General features: G+C 34.9%; 1 protein-coding gene and 1 pseudogene across 1 annotated transcript; one reads left to right on the plus strand and one right to left on the minus strand.

Moving 5' to 3' along the window:
* LOC104879428 (uncharacterized) lies at nt 1–23731 on the minus strand. Its single transcript, XM_010652199.1, has 9 exons — nt 23685–23731; nt 15536–15689; nt 8803–8860; nt 7020–7214; nt 5823–5899; nt 5697–5735; nt 991–1077; nt 813–874; nt 1–235 (listed from the first exon to the last, which is right to left on the minus strand). Exons 1-9 carry the CDS (start codon nt 23729–23731, stop codon nt 1–3), a joined length of 954 nt encoding a protein of 317 aa, XP_010650501.1.
* LOC100242978 (fatty acyl-CoA reductase 2, chloroplastic-like) overlaps nt 23626–25773 on the plus strand; it is a 7720-nt pseudogene continuing 5572 nt past the window's right edge.

Consider the following 25773-nt stretch of genomic DNA (forward strand, 5'->3'; position numbering starts at 1 on the left):
TTATCCTGTCTTCCATTGTGCATCTTTCTCCATCCTCTTGTTATCAGAATCATCCTGTCTTGCAATGCCAGAGGAAGCAGAACCATGCTTACTACTATCGCCAATCCTCGAGCCCCCAACTATAGAACTATGGTCGGAATTTCCAAGAAGACCAGCCTTCTCATCAAAATATCTGCTTCTCTCAGCATCTTCATCAGCAATCTCAGCATAATGTTGCTCATCACCTTTGCCACCCCTGCAGTAAGACCAAAGGCAATGCAAATGTATATTAGTCTGCTGGCAGAAAACAGACAAACAAGAAACAAAATCTTGGTTTTACAATTTTCATCCGTTATATCTGCAAACAATCTAGCTAGTTTCTCAAAAGAAAGCATGTCATTCTCTTCTGCTTTTGGCTCATGTTAGTAGTACTAAAGAGTTTTTAATTAGTATTTGTAGAAAGGTAAGATGATTAGCAATAGCATCTTTTTTTTGAGCTTGTGTAATATCAGAAGCCTGTTTTTCAAATAAGTTGGAGCTTCTCATGTCATTTCAGAAAATTCCATTTCCCTTTACATTCTAGAACAATATCGATTCCTCCAATTCAATTATCTACAAGCTGAAGGAACCTAGCTTAATGTTGCTCAAGCTCAAATCTTTGAGCAACCATACTTAAAATCAAACCATGAGTTTGATGCCTTTAAGCGGTGGCACAGGTTCAAGCCCACTAGTTACTATGAGCTTGTTGCCAACAATCCACAAGTAGGACTTCTTTTTCATGTGCCCTGTCTACAGTATGAGAAAATACCCAAAAAAATTTGAAATTGAAATACCCTGAATAAATAATGAGTCCAACGACAACAGCAGCAAATGCCATGAAGTACATCCAATCAACCTGAAAAAGATATTAGGTTTCAATGGGCAGTTAATTCTAATAAATTCTAGCTTTACTTTTTAAGCTGGAATGTGATGAATCTTTATTAATATTGTAAAATAAAATCTCTTGGTAACCTTTTGATGGTAAGCAAAGATGCGAATAAGAACTGCCCACATATCTGAAGTCAACAAAGACAGGTTTAACATTGCAGACCCACTGAGCTGAAAGAAAGAGAGAAGATATAAAAGTTCAGTAATTGGACTATTAGGAGTCAGAATGGAAAGAGCTATTCAAAGCATACATAAACCTGTATTATTGTATGCAAAGTATGCAGGAATATTCAATCAAATCCAAGATTGCCATTATTGATAGATGATCTAAACAGAATTGACCTTGGTAAGCTACAATTCAGACCATGGAATGGTATCATATTTTGCAGGAAACCGATGGATTCTGTAACTAGCTCAGTGACAAATTTGGAAGTTCCATAAATGGTTATTAAATATCACAAGTAGGAGAAATATCAAGAATGTTGATAACTAAGATAATGGTCCATGAAATGGCATATGCATGATATGCTAATCCGAAAAATTGCTTCACAGGGCCTCCTTATCTATCACATCTTGTTGGCATCAATATTCATATGGGCTACTGCCTATGCTAAATCTTGAACTTGGTAGGAGCCTTGGCCTTCTAAACCAGCCTGCCAGGGAGAGAAGAGGGTTTTCACTACTAGACATGTGCTAAGAAAAAACTAGATGGGACAACAATATTGTCCAGAACCAACACCTTAAATTAGAAGAGGGATTGGATAAAATTCAGTTGAAAAAAACATGCTCTTCCAATTGCTAATCATTCACTAGTTAGAAAGTTTAAAATTTTAGGAAAGAAATATATAAAAGGGATACCAAATGGACATTTCACCACCAGGACTATTTAAAAGGGCAAGGAAAATCCAATTTAAAGGATTGATCCTCCCACCAAAAATCTTCCAGAAATGTGTCTTCCATCCATCTCCAATAAGGAATCTAGAATGAAGGAGGAAATCATGTTATTTTTAAGTCATACAGTTTTCTAGACGAATCGGTGAGTCTCTCTGAGAAAGTTGGTATGTTGCCCATTTTCCTGCAAAACTGTACTCCAAATCTATTGCAGAACAATTATTGCCCTCTAGGAATCTCCGCAACCTTTTATTTGAAAGGCTTTTTCATCTTCAGTAAATTGTTTCCATGTGTTTTCAAATGTATTGCATAGCCCTCTCTCAAAACCTCAGGTTGTGATGTAAGCTAAAAAAAAGAAGAAGCAAAACTGGTGATAAACTTCAGATTGTGAAGGACCAAAACCAGAAATAAAAAAAGGAGCACCAAGAAGATAACTAAAACCTTAAATGAGGAGACAAAAGAAAAAGAAAAGTTGGAAAGAAGTCCTTTGCATTAAAGTAAGATTGATAGACAATCAACCATTTTCCTTCTAGCTCCAATGTGGGCCACAGCTTAGAAGCACGGACTAGGAGCAAATTGTGGAAGCTGGCAAGCAAGTACTTTTCTTTTAAGGTTCAAAAGTTTGGGGCATAAAGGAAGCAAGTAAGACTATAATCTTTTTGGAAAAAACTTCTGTACAGGATATATCTAGAATCAAGTGTATGAATACAGATTTTCAGTCAACTCACTTCTATATGAAGAATAAGAGGATGGCTTTTCTTTCCCTAATCATAAAATCAAGCTAAAAGCTAAAAAGGCAGTTACTTTAGTTGTTTTTGAAATTTCTATAGCGAGTTTTGCAATTAGTATTCCTTTTTTCCTTATAATTTGAAATTGCCTTAACTTAGTTGGAGGTTTTGTCATGATGGACTGATGATTCTGATACAAAATGACCTTTGATTCAATATCTAGAGCTTTTGATTGGGATATATGATTAGGGTTCGTGTAGGCTGCTTGAAGCAAACTTAGTTTAAAGAAGTTTTGCAGTAGAACTGCGGGTATTGGGGTGTTTTTGACTATTAAAAAGTGTGTAATGGCAATGTTTCTCAGATTCATACTCCAAAAAGAGAACTTCTATCCATGTCACTATGCTCTATTTGTTGTCATAGTCAACGAGGTTGAAACTTCAAGGAAAAAACTTCGAATTGGGAGGGCAATCCTCCCAGTGAACTGATCGTACCCCAATGACTGAATTGATTATCTTCATGCATAGTGATACTAGATTACCTAGTAGAAAAGATTTGAAAATCATCACAAACCTCGCCTTGAAGACTAAGGAAGAAGAATATAATGACAATTGGGAAAATTTTTGGTAAAAGCTCTTTAACATAATGTACCTTGCTTATGGAATAAAACAAAAAGAGCTTTTAAAAAATCAAAACACACCAATAGTGTAGCAGTAAGGTATAGTTCATGCTACTAGTAAACTCTGGTTATAATTATTCCAACATGAAGGATATCTCAAATTAACCAATTTGCTCCTTTCTAGTAATCATGCTTAATTTGCATCAGATTCCATCCCCAGAGAACTGCAAGTTTTACAAGAATTTGAGCAAGTTATATGGAATGAGGTTTTGAAATGGGAGCATCACCTAATATGGAATGTTCTTCATCCTAAGAGACATTCTGTCACAATTAGGAGGAACAAATAGAGAAGATGGCATGTCGAAATCTTAAACAGCTAGGGTCCATACCTTAAGCAAGACTAACTAGCTCACCTAAGTTGGGTGTTAATGTGGTTTGAAGTCATATCTGGTTTAAGAATTAATATAGACAAAAGTGAGATCCTACTAGTGGGGAGGGTGGAGAATTTGGGCGAGTTGGCCCTTGAGCTTGGGTGTAAGGTGGGGATGCTCCTTTCCTCATATTTAGGGCTTCCTTTGGGTACACCTCACAAATCAGCGACGGTATGGGATGTGGTGGAGGAGAGGTTTCAGAGGAGACTAGCTTTGTAGAAGAGACAATATATATCTAAAGGAGAGAGACTCACTCTCATTCGAATCACTTTGTCCAACATGCCTATTTACTATATGTCAATTTTGCGTATGCCTAGATCGGTTAGATTGAGATGTGAGCAAATCCAAAGGGATTTCCTTTAGGGTGGGGGGGCTTTGGAGAGGAAGACTCATCTTGTTAAGTGGATGGTTGTATGCTTGGATAAAAGTAAGGGGAGATTGGGCGTAAAATGCCCCTCTACTCTTAATAGAGCTATTTTGGATAAATGGAGTTGACGCTTTATGGTAGAAAAGGAAGCTCTTTGGAAGCAAGTTATTAGTAGGAGGTTTGGTGTGGAAGAAGGGGGGTGGTATACCCGGGAAGGTAGAGAGGGATTTAGTGTGGGGTCGTGGAAGGAGATTAGGAAGGAAGGTTATCGGCTGAGCAACTACATTGTGTTTTTCGTGGGTAATGGTAGAAGAATCAAATTTTGGTTGGACTCTTGGTGTGGAGATGGGGCTTTGTGTAACTCTTTCCCTTCTGTGTTTGCTTTGGCGGTTTCAAAAGAGGAGTGGGTGGCAGAGGTTTAGGACCCTTCGGTTGAGAGGGGGGGAGTTGGAGTCCTCGTTTATCTAGGGCTTTCAATGATTGGGAGGTAGTCTTGGTGGAGCGGTTGCTCATGACAATTCAAGGAAACAGAGTTGGTGCAGAAGTGGAGGATAAGGTGATTTGGAAAAAGACAAAAAGTGGGTTTTTCACAGTTAAGTCTCTTTACAGTGTTGTGGAGCTGGGAAGTACAGTTCAGTTTCTAAGAAAAATAATTTGGAGTCCTTATATTCCTCTCAAAGTGGGTTTTTTTTTGCTTGGGAAGCCTTGTGGGGGAAAGTTTTAACTTTGGATCAACTTAAAAGGAGGGGTTGGACCCTTGCTAATAGATGTTTCTTTTGTCTAGTTGAAAAAAAGTCAATTAATCACATCTTAATCCATTGCACGAAGACTAGAGTTTTGTGAGAGTTATTATTCGCTCTCTTTGGGGTGACTTGGGTTCTCCCTTGCTCGGTAAGGGAGACTCTCCTTGGTTGGTTTGGGTCCTTTGTGGGCAACAAGCGCAAAAAAGCTTGGAAGCTGGCTCCTTTATACCTTTTTTGGGTGGTGTGGAAAGAAAGAAAAGGATAATGTTCGACAATGAAGAGTTTTCAGTACATAGGTTGAAGTATTCTTTTGTGTGTAGTTTATGGTCTTGGACAAAATTGTATATAGATGTTGGCCCTTTATCTTTAATCGACTTTTTTGATTGGTTGGGCTCTAGGTGAGGGTGGGTGAGGTTTTTTGTTTTCCCTCCTATTTTGCTCTTCTTAGCCTTATGGCACTTGCTTTATACTTCCTGTATGCCTTGGGTTGTCCTCCGGGCTTCCTTTTTCTAATTAATATATTCTCTTCTGTGTTTACCCATTAAAAAAAAAAACATCTCTAGCCAAAGAATTGAAATTTCCATAGACATTCCATGTTATTGCCAAAGGAATTTTGATGAAGTATACTTCAGCTGGATTTTAACAATTAACAGTCCCATAACCAAGAAAGGATGATGAGAAGGAGAACAAAGAGGTGATGTGAAAGTAGGGAGGAAAAGAAAAAAAAGAAGAGGTTAAAGAGATGGGAGTTGAACGAGAGGAAGGATACGCATAAGAGATAAAAAAGGGCATGAGACATCATAGGATGGAGAAAATGAGAAAAGAAAGGCCAAAGTATAGGTAGGATTTCAAGAATATATATATAGACATCAAGGAATGGAGAAAATGAGAAAAGAAAGGCTGAAGTATGGTAGGATTTCAAGAATATAAATATAATAAGATTAATAGGAAAGAAAAATGTTATTTTAAAATAAAAATTTATGGTATGGTACAAAGGCCTCATTAGACACATACCTTTCCATAGGACAAAATAATCACATTCCATAGAGCAAACTAATCACATGAAATACAAAACAGCCAAAAATGTGGACTGAAATAAATTCAAAAAAAAAAAAAAAGAAGGAAAAAGACTATTCATACCTCACTAACATTGCTGGCAGCATAGAGAATAGACCCAACAATCACAAACAAATCCCCTTTCAGAGGGCTGCTCCCTCCTACAAGCCACGTTACAGAGTGTATCATAACCAGAAATACGCATTATATACACATACTGCTACTGATGTAACTGTAAGATTTGTAAGTTGAGAAAGACGGTATCTATAATAAACAGCAATAAGATAAGCATTTTTTTCATAAATATTGACTAATATCTACAAGTTCCCTAGTAATTATAGCAAATCACTTTTTTCATAGTGAAAATTTGTATTATGCAAGAATTTCATCCAGAATTCTTCCTTTACATGCAATTCTAACAAGAGTGCTGCAACAATTACATTCATAGCATGCAACCTGAAGTTAAAGCAGATTGTATGTGCATCATTTTTTTTATTTTTTTGATAAGTTAGATTGTATGAGTCTCAATCTTACCATCAGTTTATCCTCTGGTCAAATAAGAATCTGGACCATGCCAGAAAGATGGGCCAGAAAGTTCTCATGAGAGAAAATTTAATGAATAACTTAACTTGATGGGGCTCTACATCTCAAGAGACCATTGAAGGATATGTATGTTTTCTTTTAATAGAATTTAATTAATAAAGACATGGTACAAGTTTAAAATTCGTTTTCTCCATCTTCCGGGTGTGAAAAGGCCATAAGAGAAACATCTTACAACATTTTTCAATCATTGAGTACTCATTATGATCTAAGGATATAAATAGGGATAAAAAAATTCAAAAGGCCCTTTTAGAAACCATTATTTCCCCTGAAGATCACTTTCATGAAAAATTCCTTGGATATGAAGTTGCTTATCATCTTATGCTGACTACCCATGGCACATTCTCTTCGGATAATCAAATAACAGGAACAAAAACCAATGTGGCAAAACAACAAATATATATCTTAAGAAATATTTTTAGAACTCTCTCTACCCATGACTTTGAACTGGAAAATAAGCAAAATATTTTATTGAAATTTTGAATAAATATAGAGCAATTATAGCATAACCATATAAGTTTTATAGCCACAAACAACCTTTATCAGATCAAATCCGGCAAACACACTTTCTTGGTCTTCACTGATCACACAGTGTAATTATGTGTGCAACATTTAAAGAGCTTAGATCAGGTAAAAGAACAGCACAAAGTTAAAATCAACTTTGTAAAATAGTATGCTTACCTGCTCTGTCACTTGCATGAACATCTGAAAAGATGACAATCACAAGACCAGCAATACAGATCACTGCACCGGTTAATTTTTTAAATCTGTACTTTGTCTTCAAGAAAAACCAGGTAAAAATTATGGCACACGGGATTGTAAAACAATCCAGCAGCATGACACTTGTTATAGAAGTGTAATGGTATGCTTTTACCACTGAAGATGCAATAAGGATTAAATTAGTTATAGTTCACATCAATGAAAGTCTACACTCTGAGACCCGAAAATACATGAATAAGAGTCCTTAGGAACAGTGCAAATCAATGAAAATCAGTCTACACCCTGAGACCTGGAAATACATGTATAGATCCTTCTGAAAAAGAAAAAAAAAAGAACCCCAAGTGGTTGTTAGAGTATCTGAAACTTACTTGGTAATGTCAAGTTGTCAACAATTTCACATCCATTGCTAGTGTATAGAACAAGTGGGCAAGATGTGTTTCAAGATTGACCATGTCTTTGCACGGTGAAAATTATGTAGGTTTTAAGACCCCAACCGAACTGTAAAGGCTCCATTATTAACTGTTTACAATATTCTTTTTCCCTCCTGGAAGGGACCTAATATTTTTTTCTGTTAAGGTCCTTGACAATAAGCTTTTATGAATTAAAGAACCAAGTTATTTCATGTTTTATCGTTTCTTTCAAATTAAAACAATCAGAAACCAGAGTGGTTCATACCACCTGAATTCTTTCCACAAAGCGAGGCATAGACACATTATGATATAAGAATTAAGAACTCGAACAAAACAACGAAAATTGATAAAAGAAAAATCTATAACTTGAGCATTCCATTCTAAGAGCAGAGAAGAGCATGGGGTGCTTGGATAAAAGGGTCACTTTCCTTCTGATTAAAAGAAAAATCGCCACTTTCCTTTATACACAGATAAAGCATCCTTGCTAACAAGGGATGGGATTGTGAAGAACCAAATAAAATACTTTTCTCTTTTTCATGATTTGTATCTAAGGCTTTTAGTTAATAGCAACTCTACGAATAATTATTTCTAAGTGAACATTTGGTTATATTTTTCCATAAGTTTTTTATATCTATATCTCATTAAATTCCTGCAGGAATGATTCCTTAAAAATAGCATAATCGCCCAGGAAAAATTATAAGAAAATATCCCAAGCCCATATTTTCAAAATTTAATTGTATTTTCATCTGTAAATTTTTGTTAAAGGACAAAAAGAAAACACAATGAGATCATATCAGTCATTATATGGGATGGTACATTCTAAGAATAAAATGTGACAGAGCTCAGAGCCACCTGCGATTTTATAGTACAAGCGGAAATCATAAGATGTGCTTTTTAATCTGTAATTTTTATGAGCATTATGTATTGTTTACGTATAACTCCTCAAGATAAATAGAATATAGGATGCAAGATAACAACATAAAAGAAGACAAGTGCTTAATGCCCCTTCAATATTCTGAATCAATGTGGTTATTTATTCACAAGATCATACAATCACCAGAACAAGGGCATGGAGCCTCAAAAAGAGCAAGCACACAATTCTTGGGATAAGCTTAATGAAAAGCAACCCTAATTCAACTAGATATCATGTCAGATTGTGCTTCAAGATGGTTATAGGAGCACAATAGAGGAATCCCAGTCAATATCTCAATAGAACTTAAATTGAAAACTCAACTTAAAAGGAAACTTGCAGCATGCTTTACCTAAATAAAGGATGAACCAGTAAAACAGAGCAGATTATAAGGTACAAATTCCTCTTACAATTGCATACTCACCAAGAAAATTGGCTTCTACATCCACCCATGCAAGAGCTATGCAATAATACCATTTTGCCTGCAGAAATTCCAAAAGAAGATAATCAACATATGTTCAACAATGAAAAAGATCTAACCAGGTATGAGTTTTAACAAAATAAGATATTTATAAACTTAGAAGAACTCCATGAAATTTATAGACAGAAAAACTGAGTACATTGAAGGATGATATATCCTTCATACTGATACAGCAAATCATACCCATGATAGTGTTGCACAGACTGACTATTGAATACATCACTTAACAGTTAACAGTGCCCAAATTCCCGCATCACAGATGGGACCTTCCATTGAATTTAATTATATGACTTCAGTGAATATTTTCTGTGTTTCACACTGTTCGTGCACCTCTATCTTGTTGGGCTTTGTGGAGCCTAGTTTTGTTTGATCCGATTTGACGACTCGACCCGAATAATATTGCATGGCTTTTTAATGGGAGATTTATTGAGGCCTGTTGGGCTCGTTTAGCCCATTGTGGAACTACCTTTTGTAATTAGGGGTTTTTAGTGTGGTGGGGTTGCCGTGTTATATATATAGAGAGAATATTGTAGCCGCTAGGTTGTACTCTATATTCTTCCCTGATAATAGTGATATCCCTGCAACTCCCTAGACGTAGGCAAATTGCCGAACCACGTAAATACTGTCTTGTGCGTGTGATTGTTTTTCTTTGGCGTGTGTTTTCTCTAATTTTTTTTTGTTTCTCACGGGTTGGGAATTCGGTTTAATTCCCTACAACTGGTATCAGAGCCTAGGGTTAGGTTTGAGTGGGAGCAATGGCAGAGGAAGCAGGAAAGGCGTCTGGAATAGAAAAGTTTGATGGCACAGACTTTGCATATTGGAGGATGCAGATTGAAGATTATCTCTATGGGAGGAAATTGCATTTGCCTCTTTTGGGGACAAAACCTGAGAGTATGAAGGATGATGAATGGGCGCATCTTGACAGACAGGTTCTAGGAGTTATTAGGTTAACTCTGTCTAGGTCTGTTGCACACAATGTTGTAAAGGAGAAGACCACAACAGATTTGATGAAGGCTTTGTCCGGTATGTATGAAAAGCCGTCCGCAAACAATAAGGTGCATCTGATGAAGAAATTGTTCAATTTGAAGATGGCAGAGAATGCATCAGTAACACAACATCTGAATGAATTTAATACAATCACAAATCAATTGTCGTCTGTAGAAATTGATTTTGATGATGAGATTCGTGCTCTGATCGTCTTGGCCTCTTTGCCAAACAGTTGGGAGGCAATGAGGATGGCAGTAAGCAATTCTACGGGAAAGGAAAAGCTCAAGTACAATGATATACGAGATTTATTTTTGGCTGAGGAGATTCGCCGAAGAGATGCAGGTGAAACCTCAGGATCTGGTTCTGCCCTAAACCTTGAGACAAGAGGCAGAGGTAATAACAGAAATTCAAATCAGGGTAGATCAAATTCCAGAAATTCTAATCGGAACAGAAGCAAATCTAGATCAGGCCAACAAGTACAATGCTGGAATTGTGGGAAAACAGGTCACTTTAAAAGGCAATGCAAAAGCCCTAAGAAGAAGAATGAAGATAATTCTGCTAATGCTGTAACAGAAGAGTTACAAGATGCATTACTTCTTGCAGTAGACAGTCCACTTGATGATTGGGTTTTGGATTCAGGAGCTTCGTTTCATGCCACTCCACACCGAGAAATCATACAGAATTATGTTGTAGGTGATTTTGGTAAGGTGTATTTGGCTGATGGTTCAGCCTTGGATGTTGTGGGTCTGGGAGATGTTCGGATATCGTTGCCCAATGGGTCTGTTTGGTTACTGGAGAAGGTTCGACATATTCCTGACCTGAGGAGGAATCTGATTTCTGTTGGACAACTTGATGATGAAGGACATGCAATACTATTTGTTGGTGGTACTTGAAAGGTTACAAATGGAGCTAGGGTATTGACTCGTGGAAAGAAGACTGGCATTCTGTATATGACCTCATGTCCAAGAGACACAATTGCAGTTGCTGATGCAAGTACTGATACAAGCCTATGGCACCGCAGACTTGGTCACATGAGTGAGAAAGGGATGAAGATGTTGTTGTCAAAAGGAAAACTACCAGAATTGAAGTCCATTGATTTTGACATGTGTGAAAGTTGCATCTTAGGAAAGCAAAAAAAGGTGAGCTTCTTGAAAACTGGCAGGACACCGAAGGCTGAAAAATTGGAACTAGTACACACTGATTTGTGGGGGCCTTCTCCGGTTGCATCCCTAGGAGGTTCAAGGTACTACATCACTTTTATTGATGACTCAAGTAGAAAGGTATGGGTTTATTTTCTGAAAAATAAATATGATGTATTTGAAACTTTTAAGAAGTGGAAGGCCATGGTTGAGACAAAAACAGGTTTGAAAGTAAAATGTTTGAGGTCAGATAATGGAGGAGAGTACATAGATGGAGGGTTCAGTGAGTATTGTGCTGCACAGGGAATTAGGATGGAGAAGACCATTCCTAGGACACCACAGCAGAATGGTGTGGCTGAGCGCATGAACAGAACTCTCAATGAGCGTGCTAGAAGTATGAGGTTGCATGCTGGACTACCAAAAACTTTTTGGGCTGATGTTGTTAGCACTGCAGCTTACCTGATAAACTGAGGACCATCAGTTCCCATGGAGTTCAGACTTCCTAAGGAGGTTTGGAGCGGTAAAGAGGTGAAGTTTTCACATTTAAAAGTTTTTGGTTGTATTTCTTATGTTCATATTGATTCTGATGCTCGTAGTAAACTTGATGCAAAGTCAAAAATATGTTTTTTCATTAGCTATGGTGATGAGAAATTTGGCTATAGGTTTTGGGATGAACAAAACAGGAAAATCATCAGAAGTAGAAATGTGATATTTAATGAACAGGTTATGTACAAGGACAGGTCATCTGTAGTGTCAGATGTTACAGAGATAGATCAAAGGAAATCTGAGTTTGTCAACTTAGATGAATTAACTGAAAGTACTGTCCAAAAAGGGAGTGAAGAAGATAAGGAGAATGTAAATTCACAGGTAGATCTGAGTACACCTGTAGTTGAAGTTCGCAGATCTTCTAGGAACATTAGACCTCCGCAGCGTTATTCACCTGTTTTAAATTATCTCCTGTTGACTGATGGTGGTGAGCCAGAGTGTTATGATGAAGCCTTGCAAGATGAGAATTCAAGCAAGTGGGAGTTAGCCATGAAGGATGAGATGGATTCCCTGTTGGGGAATCAGACATGGGAACTGACTGAATTGCCAGTAGGAAAGAAGGCTTTGCACAACAAGTGGGTATACAGAATAAAGAATGATCATGATGGTAGCAAACATTACAAGGCCAGATTAGTTGTTAAAGGGTTCCAACAGAAGGAGGGCATTGACTACACAGAGATATTTTCTCCAGTTGTGAAGATGTCAACAATTAGACTTGTACTTGGAATGGTGGCTATAGAAAACTTACATCTTGAGCAGTTAGATGTGAAGACAACATTCCTTCATGGTGACTTGGAGGAAGACCTTTACATGATTCAGCCAGAAGGGTTCATTGTTCAGGGACAAGAGAATCTAGTCTGCAAATTGAGAAAGAGCTTGTATGACCTTAAACAAGCTCCTAGACAGTGGTACAAGAAGTTTGACAATTTTATGCATAGAATTGGGTTCAAGAGATGTGAAGCTGATCATTGTTGCTATGTTAAGTCATTTGACAATTCTTACATCATATTATTGTTGTATGTGGATGATATGCTTATTGTAGGGTCTGACATTGAGAAGATTAATAATCTGAAGAAGCAATTGTCCAAATAGTTTGCAATGAAGGATTTAGGAGCTGCAAAGCAAATCCTTGGTATGAGAATCATTAGAGACAAGGCTAATGGTACATTGAAGCTTTCACAGTCAGAGTATGTGAAGAAAGTTCTCAGCAGGTTCAACATGAATGAAGCTAAACCAGTGAGCACACCCTCGAGTAGTCATTTCAAACTAAGCAAAGAACAGTCACCAAAGACAGAAGAAGAAAGGGACCATATGAGCAAGGTGCCCTATGCCTCAGCTATTGGCAGCTTGATGTATGCTATGGTGTGTACAAGGCCAGACATTGCACATGCAGTGGGAGTTGTGAGCAGATTCATGAGTAGGCCTAGAAAGCAGCATTGGGAGGCAGTTAAGTGGATTTTAAGATATCTGAAGGGTTCATTAGATACATATCTTTGCTTCACAGGTGCAAGTTTGAAATTGCAGGGTTATGTAGATGCTGATTTTGTTGGTGATATTGATAGTAGAAAGAGTACTACTGGGTTTTTTTTTTACTCTAGGTGGTACAGCTATATCATGGGCTTCAAATCTACAGAAGATTGTTACTTTGTCTACCACAGAAGCTGAGTATGTTGCAGCAACTGAAGCTGGAAAGGAGATGATTTGGCTACATGGTTTCTTAGATGAATTGGGTAAGAAGCAGGAGATGGGCATTCTACACAGTGACAGTCAGAGTGCAATTTTTCTTGCAAAAAATTCGGCTTTTCATTCAAAGTCCAAGCATATACAAACACAATACCACTTTATCCGTTATCTTGTTGAAGATAAACTGGTAATACTTGAGAAGATTTGTGGATCTAAGAACCCGACAGACATGTTGACTAAGGGTGTCACTATTGAGAAGTTGAAGCTGTGCGCAACTTCAATTGGTCTTCTAGCTTGAGGACAGGAGGATGAGTTGTAGGGATGAGGGATTATTTCTTGGAGGATAGTGGTTTGATGTTGGTGATTGGAATAGTCTCCAAGTGGGAGATTTGTTGGGCTTTGTGGAGCCTAGTTTTGTTTGATCCGATTTGACGACTCGACCCGAATAATATTGCATGGCTTTTTAATGGGAGATTTATTGAGGCCTGTTGGGCTCGTTTAGCCCATTGTGGAACCACCTTTTGTAATTAGGGTTTTTTAGTGTGGTGGGGTTGCCGTGTTATATATATAGAGAGAATATTGTAGCCGCTAGGTTGTACTCTGTATTCTTCCCTGATAATAGTGATATCCCTGCAACTCCGTGGACGTAGGCAAATTGCCGAACCACGTAAATACTGTCTTGTGCGTGTGATTGTTTTTCTTTGGCGTGTGTTTTCTCTAATTTTTTTTTTGTTTCTCATGGGTTGGGAATTCGGTTTAATTCCCTACATATCTCACAGCAGCTTGCATTTCATGGGCATAATGTCCTTTAAACAGATTTGAACCATGCCTGTCTATATCACTTGGGGTAATTTGTTGTACCATCTCTTTGTTAATACACGAATAACAGTAAATGAATGCCAATGAAGGGCCTAATGAGGGACACAGAAAGTATATGAGTGCGGAAGGGGGTCCTGACCAAAGCATGTCGCAAGTATATAAGAATTGCAGAATTAATTCTTTCAGATTCCCCTCCATGAATTTGGTCCCTTCACAGATTTTCTTATTCCATCCTTTCCACATGCACCTCCCAGACAAAGGCAGACAACAGCCCACACCTTTCTCTTTTTGATGAACTCCATGTTTTAGCTCTCATGGTCCCAGTCATCAGTCATCACATCCTTGTTACAATTATCCTGTGAAGTTTCTGATAAAGCTGATGAAATGTCACTTACCTTGTTGCAACCAGTGGAAATTCCCTAGGATGCACTAGAGGCACATAGGGTAATGAAAACAGTCTTTCTCTGGTCTCTTCCAGAAAATATCAACCATAACTCCAGCCTGATCGTATGGGCTAGAACAACTTGCATGCAACATATTTGTTTTTGGCCCGAAAACTGATTCTAATCGCAATGAAAGCACCATATATGTGGCTATGTTTGGTTCCCGGAAAGTACAAAGGAAAGAAAAAAAATGCTAAGGAAAATGATTTTCTCATGTTTGGTTGTCCTATAAAAAATATCAAAGAAAATCAAATATAATTAAAATTAATTAAAAACTTATGTATTTTTAAATTATTTAATCTTTATATTGATGAGTTAAAATAAATAAAATGAGTTTGAAGTAACAAAAAAAATAATTTATTAACTTTTAATCTATTTTTTTTATTTTCCTTCACTTTTTCTTTCCTTCTACTTTTCCTTTGTATTTTCTTTCCCTTGCATTTTCCCTCAAATTTTCCGGGAACCAAACATAGCCGTAGAGTTCAGACAGAAAAACCGGATACAAAATTATGAGGTCACTTGGACACAATTGTTTCCATAATATGCAGTATCCTCTATGTGCATGCAGATTGCCTAGCAGCCTGAACAGACAATTGTATATAGAACTTTTTCTTTTGAAATTCATGGAATCATGTGAAATATCTTTAATCCTTTTCTGGCTTTAACCTATCCCAATTTGAAGACTTCCTAATCAAACCATATTGGAACTTCAAACCAGCCAAAAAGGAGCCCTAAAAGACACCTATTAAAAGCCATGACTATGAAGGCCGCCTAAGCAAAATCTCATATTGAATGTTCAGACTAACCGAACACAAACCCAGACATCACCAATTGAAGGCCAAGACTCTCAAATGTGATGGGCAAAAGCTGAGATAAATGTAAATATGGACTCTGGACATGGTGTTTATACATGACTAGAGTACAACGATTATGGATATTCATAGTTTCATCATCTAAAAATCCATCAAATAAATAAACTTATTTGAATCCGAAAGCACCAACAATCATATCATTCAATGACAGAAAGAGAGAAAAAAGAGGTGAATCATAGAGAGCAACCTTGAAAGCTTTCTTTTGGAGAATCATAGTGGTTCCATGGACAATTGCCAAGAGAACATGATAATATGTATGTAATTTTGTTGAATATGTTTTAAAATATTTCAAATTTAGTGATTGGAGTTTGAAATATGATGTGGTAGATTGGTGTTTTGATCTTATTATATAATTTATGCATGAATTTAAACTAGTCAATTTATTGAAAAATGTTTTATATCAATGATTTCAAATGAAAAATTTAAATTTAGTGATTAAAGTTGGATTGATTTTTAAGAAAGTATAAGGTTTTTTATTTTTTATTTTATTTTTATTTATTTTTTATTTTTTAAAATTTAATATGAGTTGGACTTCATATTTGACTAATTTTATTAAAAGAGTTTACAACTTAAAAAATAATTTAATATGAAAGTTCAAAAAATATTAATTTTCATATTTTTTTTATATTTAATTAGTAGATGTTGTTTATTATGAAATCAATGAACCTTAATGATTTTATCAGAAGTCCACTACATATATATACATATTGTCGTGAACTTCTTAATATTACCCTTTAAAAATTATGATTGTAACATCGACTTCAACTTTGATTTAAAGTTAAGAATTATTAAGGCAAGTAGTTAAACTTGTATTAAGTTGTTAAAACAACCAGGCCACTTGTTGCCTTGATATTGGAGTTCTTAGAAATTTGTTAGAAGGTTGATTAGGACTCTGTTAGAAGATTAGTTAGTAATCAGCTCTAGTTAAACCATCTTATATACAACTAATATATATATATAGTAATGAAAATCACTTCTTTAGATAAGAAGCTTCCTCATTTTCTTTAGATTCTTGAGATGGTATCAGAGCCAAACTCTCCTCCAAGCGAAAGTTCTTTAGTTTCTGTCATGACAACTTCTTAATCCTCCTCCAGATTTCCACCTGTTTCTTTTACTCATTCTCTTTCTTCGAAATTGGACAACAACAATTTTATCATCTGACATAAACAGATTCTTGCAGCAGTTCATGGTCACAAGCTTCAACACTTCCTTCTTGGCACCAAAACTCCTCCATTGAAGTTCTTGGAATTTGGAGATGAAGCAAGTAATAAAATTAATCCAGATTTCTTGGATTGGGAACAATAGGATCAATTGATTGTGCCATGGTTGCTCTCCTCCATGTCAGAAGGAATTCTTCCTTGAATGGTAAATTGTGAGACCTTAGCTCAGATTTTGAGTATTCTAGAGGTATATATCCCGTCTCAAATTCGAGCTAAAACCACTCAATTTTTAAGACACAATTGCAAAACACTAAGAAAGTCTTTTTATCCATTAATGATTACCTCTTAAAAATTAGGGGTTTTGTTGATTTACTTGCCCAAATTGGTTATTCTCTCTCTGCAAAAGACCATATTGATGCAATCTTTGATGGTTTGCCCTCTGAGTATGATGCCTTTATAATGTCGATTAATTCTCATATTGATCCATGTAGTGTTGATGATATTGAATATCTTCTATTGACACAAAAGACTCGAATTGAGAAAAACAACAAGGCTCTTGATTCAGCCAATCCTAGTGCAAATCTTAACGTGGGCTCTGTGCAAGATGCACCACATGCAAGGGAAGGAAAAGTATAACAATCTTGGAAATAATCAAAACTATGGTCAAGGATATGGTTACAATTCCAATCTTTTTGGACAAACAAATTTTCCTAATTTTCGTGGATTTCCTAATAATAGAGGAGGCTTTAATAGGGGAAAAGGTTGCTTTGGAGGTTCTAATGATTGTGGAGGATATTGGAATAATAACAAACCATAATGTCAGCTATGCGGTTGGATGGGACATGTTGTGATGCAATGCTACTATCGGTTTGATTAATCTTTACAAGTACCATCTCAATTTCAAAGGCATTTTCAAGGACAATCCTCACAACTCAAACAAACCCACCAATCACAAATGTCAGCTATGATTGCAACTCTAGAAACCATGTATGATAACAGTTGGTATCCAGATTCTGGAGTGACAAACATTGCAAATGTTGGAAACCTAATGAGCAAAACAGAATTCTTTAGGCTAGATCAGGTTTACATGGGCAATGGTAAGGGTTTATCAATCAATTATATTTGGTCAGTCCATGTTTACTTCTCCCTACTTTTCTTCCGAAACTCTTTCTTTAAAACATTTGTTACATGTTCCTTAGATAACAAAAAATCTACTTATCAATGTCTTAAAGTTTGCAAAAGATAACAATGTTTATTTAAATTTCACCCATCTTCATGTTTTGTCAAGGACCAGGTCACCAAAACAACTTTGTTGCAAGAGACACTTAAAAGATGGGCTCTATGTGTTTGACTGCACTCAAATTGATCTAAAAACCAGTTGCAGCCTCGTTCTTTCGAATTTGCCTCAGAAAAAGTCGCTAGAAAATCACATGCTGTTTTTGCTTCTTCTATTTCCGTACCAATCTCTCATTCAAAGTCTACACCAATGTCTTCTTCTGTTTCAGCATAGTCTTTGACAATGTAGATTAGACCACCTTTCTGAAAGAGTTATAAGATCCATTGTTTCTAAATGTAATCCTTCCATCATCAATAAAAATGACTTTATCTTTTGTTCGCCTTGTTGTATGGATAAAATCCATAAATTTCCTTTTCCATATTCTGGTTCAGAATACACAATCCTGCTCTAGTTAGTTCATTCAGACCATTAGGGTCCATCACAATCTTTTTCATCAAGTGGCTATCGTTATTATATGCACTTTGTTGATGCCTTCTCAAGTTTTACTTGGATTTATAAGCTTAGAAATAAGTATGAGGCACTTCAAACATTCATCAACTTCAAAAATCAAGTAGAACTTCAACTTGATCATAAAATAAAGTCCATTCAAATAGATTGGGGTGGAGAGTATAGGGATTCACTGATTTTCTTCATTCTCATGGTATCATTCATAGAATCTCTTGCCCATACTCATGAGCAAAATGGTGTAGCTAAAAGAAAACACCGTCACATAATGGAAAATGGTCTTACTCTTCTTGCACATGCATCAATGCCTTTAAAATATTGGGATGAGGCTTTTTGAACATCCGTCTTTCTCAAAAACAGATTGCCCACACTTGCTCTTGATAATAAGTCTCCACTTGAAGTCCTATTTCATGTCTCACTAGATTATTTGTGCCTGCTTTCCAAATAATCAGCACAAGCTGCAGTTTCGGTCCACTCTTTGTACCTTCCTTGGTTATAGCTTGAATCATAAGGGTTACAAGTGTCTCAATAACAATGGGTGAATTTTCATATCTTGAGATGTCATTTTCAATAAGCATTGTTTCCATTTTGCCCAACAATTTTCTGCACGAGTTAAACCTTCAGAAATTCAATCTGACCATAATTTTCTTTCTTTCTTAACTGATATTTCTTCCTCACAGCCTTGTACTTTCACTAATACTTCTACCCTTGTTACTTCAGCATCCTTCGTCAAATACTAATAGTAATTTACTTCCAAATAGTGATTCAATTCCAGCCTGTCCACATTCTGCCTATACTCCAATTCAGAGTCTAAATGGGTCTCATGGTCTATCTATTCTTGAAGAAAACACCACTGACCAACATGCTGAATTATTAGACAATGCAATTATCCCAATGTCAACCAGGTTACATGCTGCAAACATACACCCAATGATAACTAAATCAAAGAGTGGAATTTTTAAGCCTAAAGTGTTTGCTGCCACAAAAGAACTTGATTCTGTTGAAGAAGCCTTGCAGCTTGATCATTGGAAGCAAACTATGACGGATGAATTTTTAGCATTATTAAGAAACAACACTTGGTCTCTTGTACCTCTACCAGAAGGAAGGAAGGCCATAGAGTGCAAATGGGTTTTCAAAGTGAAGGAAAATCCTGATGGAACAATAAACAAGTACAAAACAAGGCTTGTTGCAAAGGGATTTATCAAGTTGTTGGATTTGACTTTAATGAGACTTTCAACCTTGTTGTGAAACCAATAACCATTCAACAATGCCTTCTTTAATGATGACTTATAGAAGGAGGCTTATATGGAAAAACCAACTAACTTCAAAGATCCAAAAGTACCTCAATATTTTTGTAAACTTCATAAGTCTCTCTATGGTCTTAAACAAGCCCTAAAGGCCTGGTTTGAAAAGTTATACAATGCCCTTATTGGTTTTGGTTTTCAATCGGCCAAGATAGATCAATCACTGTTCATTTGGATAACTTCTCAACATTCCACATTTGTTTTGGTGCATGTAGATGATATTCTCATTTCTCGAAGCAATGCTAAAGTGGTGCAAGAATTGATAACTAGCCTAAATCATAAATTTGCCTTAAAATTATCTTGGTGTTGTGGATTACTTCTTGGGTATCCAAGTGAAACACACTAAAGAGGGACTTCACTTTTCACAAACAAACTTAATTTTTAAAATTCAACCCACTTTGATATTTCTTGAAAGTTCTTGTTTTAATTGATGGAACTACCAAAAGAGGGGGTGAATATGTAGTTTTAGTGAGATATCCCCAAAGTTAAATTTTTATATTTAGAATTCAATTATTTCAATAGTTATATCAATACTGATTAGAAGTTGATTAATTTTATGCACAAGTGACATCAATCACACAAATAAACATCAAGTTTAACATAGAAAAACCACCTATAGAGTTTCTTCATAGATGTTAAATTATTATGGGAGGCTGAATGACCATAAACAAATCCACTAACTTTGAAAGAGATATGATTGGAACATAAATAATGAGTTGTGTAATATAAAAAACTCAAATAATCCAATTTAACTCAAATTAATGCTAAGATTCTAGATATGATTTAACTTCTATTTTGAGCTTAATATTAAGTTTAAAGGATGGAAAGAATGAAAATTGTTAGAGCCATTCTTAATCATGGTAGAGTAAAGGGTCAAATACGATTAAATAAAACTTTGATGCTTATGAAATATGGAGAGACTCCAAGTATAGTCAAAATGAGTAAGTCATAAATATACAAGATAGAGAATGAATGCTATGAAGTGAGATATAATGCAAGCCACTATGAAGGAGGAGGTTTGAAGTAAATGCAGTCAAATTTAATAAGAAATTTGGAACTTAAAATTTGGTAGTTGCAAATACCTTGAATTTGAAGTGAATTTTGGAGCACTTCTTAGATTATTTTGAAGCAAGTTACATATGCTTTTAAAGATCAAGAAGGAATCCAATTTTATTTTATTTTATTTTTAATTTTATGTGTGTGTGTTTATGGGGTTGGCATTTTTTTCATTTTTAATTTATTTTGTATGCTTGTGTGAATTTTGGAGCACTTCTTGAGGTGGTTGCTTCTACGCAAAGTTTCAATGAGAAGTGAGGAATCTAACATAGATGTGTGTCGTTAGGGGTTGACATTTTTTGTTTCATATTTTTTTAATTTAGTTTGAGAGGCAGAGAGGTTTTTGTTTTTCATGTTTTTTTAAAATTTATTTTTCTTGTGTGTGTCAGGGGAAGAGTTGGTGGTTGGCATTTATTTTCACGTTTTTGTAGGACATTTAATTTTCACATTGAATGTGCAAACATTGAATCAACATAAAGTATGTGGATGAGATTGGGTAGGAAATCAACATTAAGCATGTGAGTGAAATGGTGTACGAAAAAGGATGAGAGAAAATTTTGTGCTAAATGATGGACTCTATGATTAAAAAGAAGCAATGTGGGCAAACAGATTTTTACCAACTAGTATAATAGCATCATTGTTTTTCAGGAATTTTTTTAAAGGAATATTATTTTAAAGAATATTGTTTGAATAATAAATAAAAAATGTCATATTTTTAATCATTTATTTTATTTTTATATTAAATTCGTTTTTCAATATATGAAATTCTTTTTTATATTAAACTCATCTTTTGAAAAGACGAATTCAATTTTTATATTAAACTCTTTATTTAGTTTTTATATCAATTTTTTTTAAAAGAGTTTGCTTTTTTATTTATTTTTATTTAACTGGCCTTTTCAAAAGATAATTTTCACATAAATCTTAAAGTGCGATAGTTTTAAAATTATTTTTGGTAGAATGATTTTTTTTTAAAAAAATTATTGTGTTAGCCAAAGGGTTCCTCTAAGTATGTTTTGATGATAAGTAAATAACGTTAAGTAAATTAATGAGTTTAAATCAAGTACTTAAGTTTCATATATTATTTAAGAAAAAAGAAAAAAGAAGAAGAAGAAAGTGTGTTTTAAAGGCACCTAAGGAAAGTGAAATCGAGGATGGATGAAGACTTATCAAATCTAGGAAATCAATGTAAGATAAATCCTTTGGCTTAATTAAGATTTAAACTTTTTACATGCTTTCTTTTATACTTGGTTTTTCTAAACATTCGTTTAAACAATTACTTTTTATTTGAAATTGAGTTAAACTTTAAAAACCTTAGGTAAAATGGTATAAAAATAACTTGAGGAATTGCTTAAAGATATTGCCTAATTGTTAGATAGCTTTGGGAAGCAACAAATGCAATGTCTTTGAAAGCTCTCTAACGCTTAAAGACAAAGACAACACCTTTCACCTTCACCTCACGTTAAATCTTCATCAATTTTGTGCAAACTCATTAATGAAATATTTTCATAAATTCCCAACTAATTCCATGTTTTTAGTCAACGGGTGTTGCTTTTATTAATTTATTCATTTTTCTTCTTCTAGGTTGATAGGACCAGAATAAGCAAATTCATTTTTCCTGAGGTTTTGACTAAATATGTCTAGACTTCATAAGCTTGAAATTTCATCATGTATCTCTCTTATTTTGAATGAGGGGGGAGACAATTAAAAATAAGAAATGATAATGATAAGAGAGGTATTTGATGAAATTTCAAACTTATGGGAACTAAAAGTATTTAATTGAAACCAAAGTGAAGGTGAATGTAAGATCTCAAAAGCTTGAGTATATATTTGGTAACTATTTTTAAAAACATATTTCTAATATAGATTTTTTTTTTTTTTACAAACTTTTGACAAAAAAATATTTTTTTTTTTTAGAATTTATTTAAAAAAGGTTATTTTTGGCATAAATTTGAGATATTTTTAATTATTTTTTGTAGAGTATTATATAGTAATAATTGAAAGATAGAAAATACTTTAAAAAGTTGAAGGATACAAATTTCAATTCTTTTTATGTAGTGTTTTTGAGGCATATCATATCTTTTTAGACATGGTCAATTTTGTGGGGGAATTTTCTTGTATCATTCAAGCTATGCAGCTTTGAAACTTGTTTATATTTTGGTGGTAAAATTTAGACTGCATTTGATGTTGTTTTTAGAAAACGTTTTTAGTGTTTATAACACTTAAATGATAAAAAATTTCAAATGAAATTTTGATATATTACAAATAAAAATCAAGTAATTTCTCAAAATTTTAAAATCTTTCTCAAACGTCAGAGGTTAGAAATAGGACCACAACTAATCCTTGGGGAATTATTATCCAGCATGCATACCCTGGTTTCTCTTATTTGTCTTTCCTTATTCTATGACTATGTTTGGTTTGGAGGAAAGTTTGAGAGAAAAGAAAATAGAAAGAAAAAGTGAAAGAAAAAAAAGTGAAGAGAAATAGAAAATAGATTTAAAGTTAAATAGATCATTTTTATGTGCTACTTTATACTCATTTTATTTATTTTACTTTTTTGATATAAAGATTAAATGATTTGCAAAAATATAAGTTTTTAATTAATTTTGACATATATTTAATTTTCCTTGGTATGCTTTATAATACAACCTAGTATAAAAAAACAATTTTTTTTTAACATATTTATTCTTTCCTTGGTATTTTCTGAAAACCAAAATAATCGAAAAATTTGAGGGAAAATATAAAAGAAAGAAAATAGAGAGAAAAAATTTAAAAAAAATAAAAATAGAAAGAAAAATAAAAAATATATTTAAAAGTTAATAAATTATTTTTATATTCTACTTTAAATTTATTAAATTTATTTTAACTCTTTCCATATAATGATTATATAGTAAATTTCTAACTAATTTTAACCATATGTGAAAAAATCATTTTTCTTAGTAATTTTTTTTTCTTTCTATGCTTTTTGGAACCAAACTAGCCGATATGATTTATCCATTGTATGAATAGCTAGCTGCCATGTATATATATATATGATCACCTTCCCTTTCTCTTCTCACCCTCCCTTTCTCTTCTCACCTTCCTCTTCTTATAACCTCACCCTCAGGACTAATCTCTTTCTTCATTCTCCCGTGCAACTATGATGACTTCTTTCTTCAAAACTTCAGTCATTGAACTGAAAGCAGTGCAGAAATCTTCTCCTGTTCATAGAAATGACCATGGTTATGGCACTAACATCACTACTTCCTTGTGGAAGAGGAAGCACACTGGCATCTTCTGTTGCCAGAGTGGTGAAAGTGATAGAGCTTTGATGCAGCAATCGAAGACTCAAAAAGTTAGAGCTTTGAAAGAGATGGCAGTGTCCACCACCACCACCCCCAATACTTCCATCACTAATGGTCTTGGAATTCTTCAGTTCCTTGCAGGGAAGACCTATTTTATAACTGGTGCAACTGGGTTACTAGCCAAAGGTGTGGCTAATTCTTGATCAGTTTGTTAAACAGACGTATACTACGAAAGAGATCATCCAGCCTTTCATGCTAATTTAAGAAATGGTTTCAACTTACCCCCGCTTCAATTTGAATGAAAAACATAAGAAAAAACAGTGTATTAAAAGTTGGTAAGAACCCTAGCTATTGCATGACTTCATGTTTTTCATTTCTAATTTTCAGCTGTTGTTGAGAAGATACTACGAAGAGCACCTGATGTCGGTAAAATCTTCATCTTGATCAAGGCGAAGAACAAGGAAGCTGCAGTGGACAGATTGAAAACTGAGGTAGCTTTCTTAAAAATTGGAATTTTTTCTTTTTTCTTTTTGGTTTTGCTAAGAACAAGATTTACTTTTTCTTTTTATCTAGATCATAAATTCTGAGCTATTTGAGTGCTTGAAACAAAGGCATGGGAAGTATTATCAAGATTTCATGCTAAGCAAACTGGCTCCTGTTGTTGGGAACTTGTGTGAGTCTGATCTTGGCATCGATGCAAATTTGATTTCAGAGATTGCAGAGGAAGTTGACGTTATAATAAATTCAGCAGCCAATACAAATTTTGAGGAGAGGTTGCACTTCATTAATCACTTGAATATATAGACATGCTTCATTTTTATAGAAGAAGGCCATGGTTTAATTTTATTTGACTCAAATTGAGTTTCAAATTCTAGGTATGATGTTTCTCTCCATGCAAACACAATAGGACCTTGTCGACTAATGGACTTTGCAAAAAAGTACTGCAAGAATCTTAGAGTTTTCCTACATGTATCAACCGGTAAGTAGCCTTGATCTTTGAACCTACACTAAATTGTTAAGAAATGAACTAGGAAAGTGAAAGACATCATGGAAGCTAGCTTTTTTTCTCATGCAGCTTATGTTAATGGAGAAAGAGAGGGAATGATCACGGAGAAGCCCTTCTACATGGGAGAGAGCATAGCAAGGGAGAAGGTCGCCTCTGAATTCTTACCATTATCATACCCTGCGTTGGATGTTGATGATGAAATAAAGATAGCTTTGGATTCAAAGGTGGCTTTTGAAGGCAACTTAGAAGATCAAAAGATGAAAGAATTGGGTTTGGAGAGGTGAAGCCAAAGCCTTTTATTTCCCTATAAATATCCATTTAGGACCTCTTGTAGGAAAATAAAACTTCAAAATAGACCATGATAGTCTTAAGAAAAAGTATTAAGTACTTCCCACTCTTGCAGTAGCCTTACTTAATATATCCATGTTCTGAGTTCTTCACAGTAGGAATCATAATATTTGATTATTTCTTCATTACTAAGTTGGACAGAAAATTCTCTCTAATAGGGCAAGAATTCATGGATGGCATAACCCATATGAGTTCACCAAGGCCATGGGGGAGATGATGATAAATAGCATGAGAGGAGACATACCTCTGGTCATTATTCGTCCAACCGCCATTGAAAGCACCCTCGAAGATCCTTTCCCTGGATGGATACAAGGAAACAGATATCTTATATCACTGCCATTTTCATGCCCTTGCACTAAATCCCATATTTTCAGCTATAATCAGTTTTGTGTTTTCTAAGATCATCTATTATTGTTTGCGTAAAACATCAGAATGCTGGACCCAATGATTTTATCCTATGGAAAAGGCAATCTCCCAAGCTTTTTAGTGAATCCAGAAGTAGTCATTGATATGGTCAGTACTCAGTAGG

The sequence above is a fragment of the Vitis vinifera genome, chromosome 5 (assembly GCF_030704535.1).
Source record: "Vitis vinifera cultivar Pinot Noir 40024 chromosome 5, ASM3070453v1".
NCBI lineage: Eukaryota > Viridiplantae > Streptophyta > Magnoliopsida > Vitales > Vitaceae > Vitis > Vitis vinifera.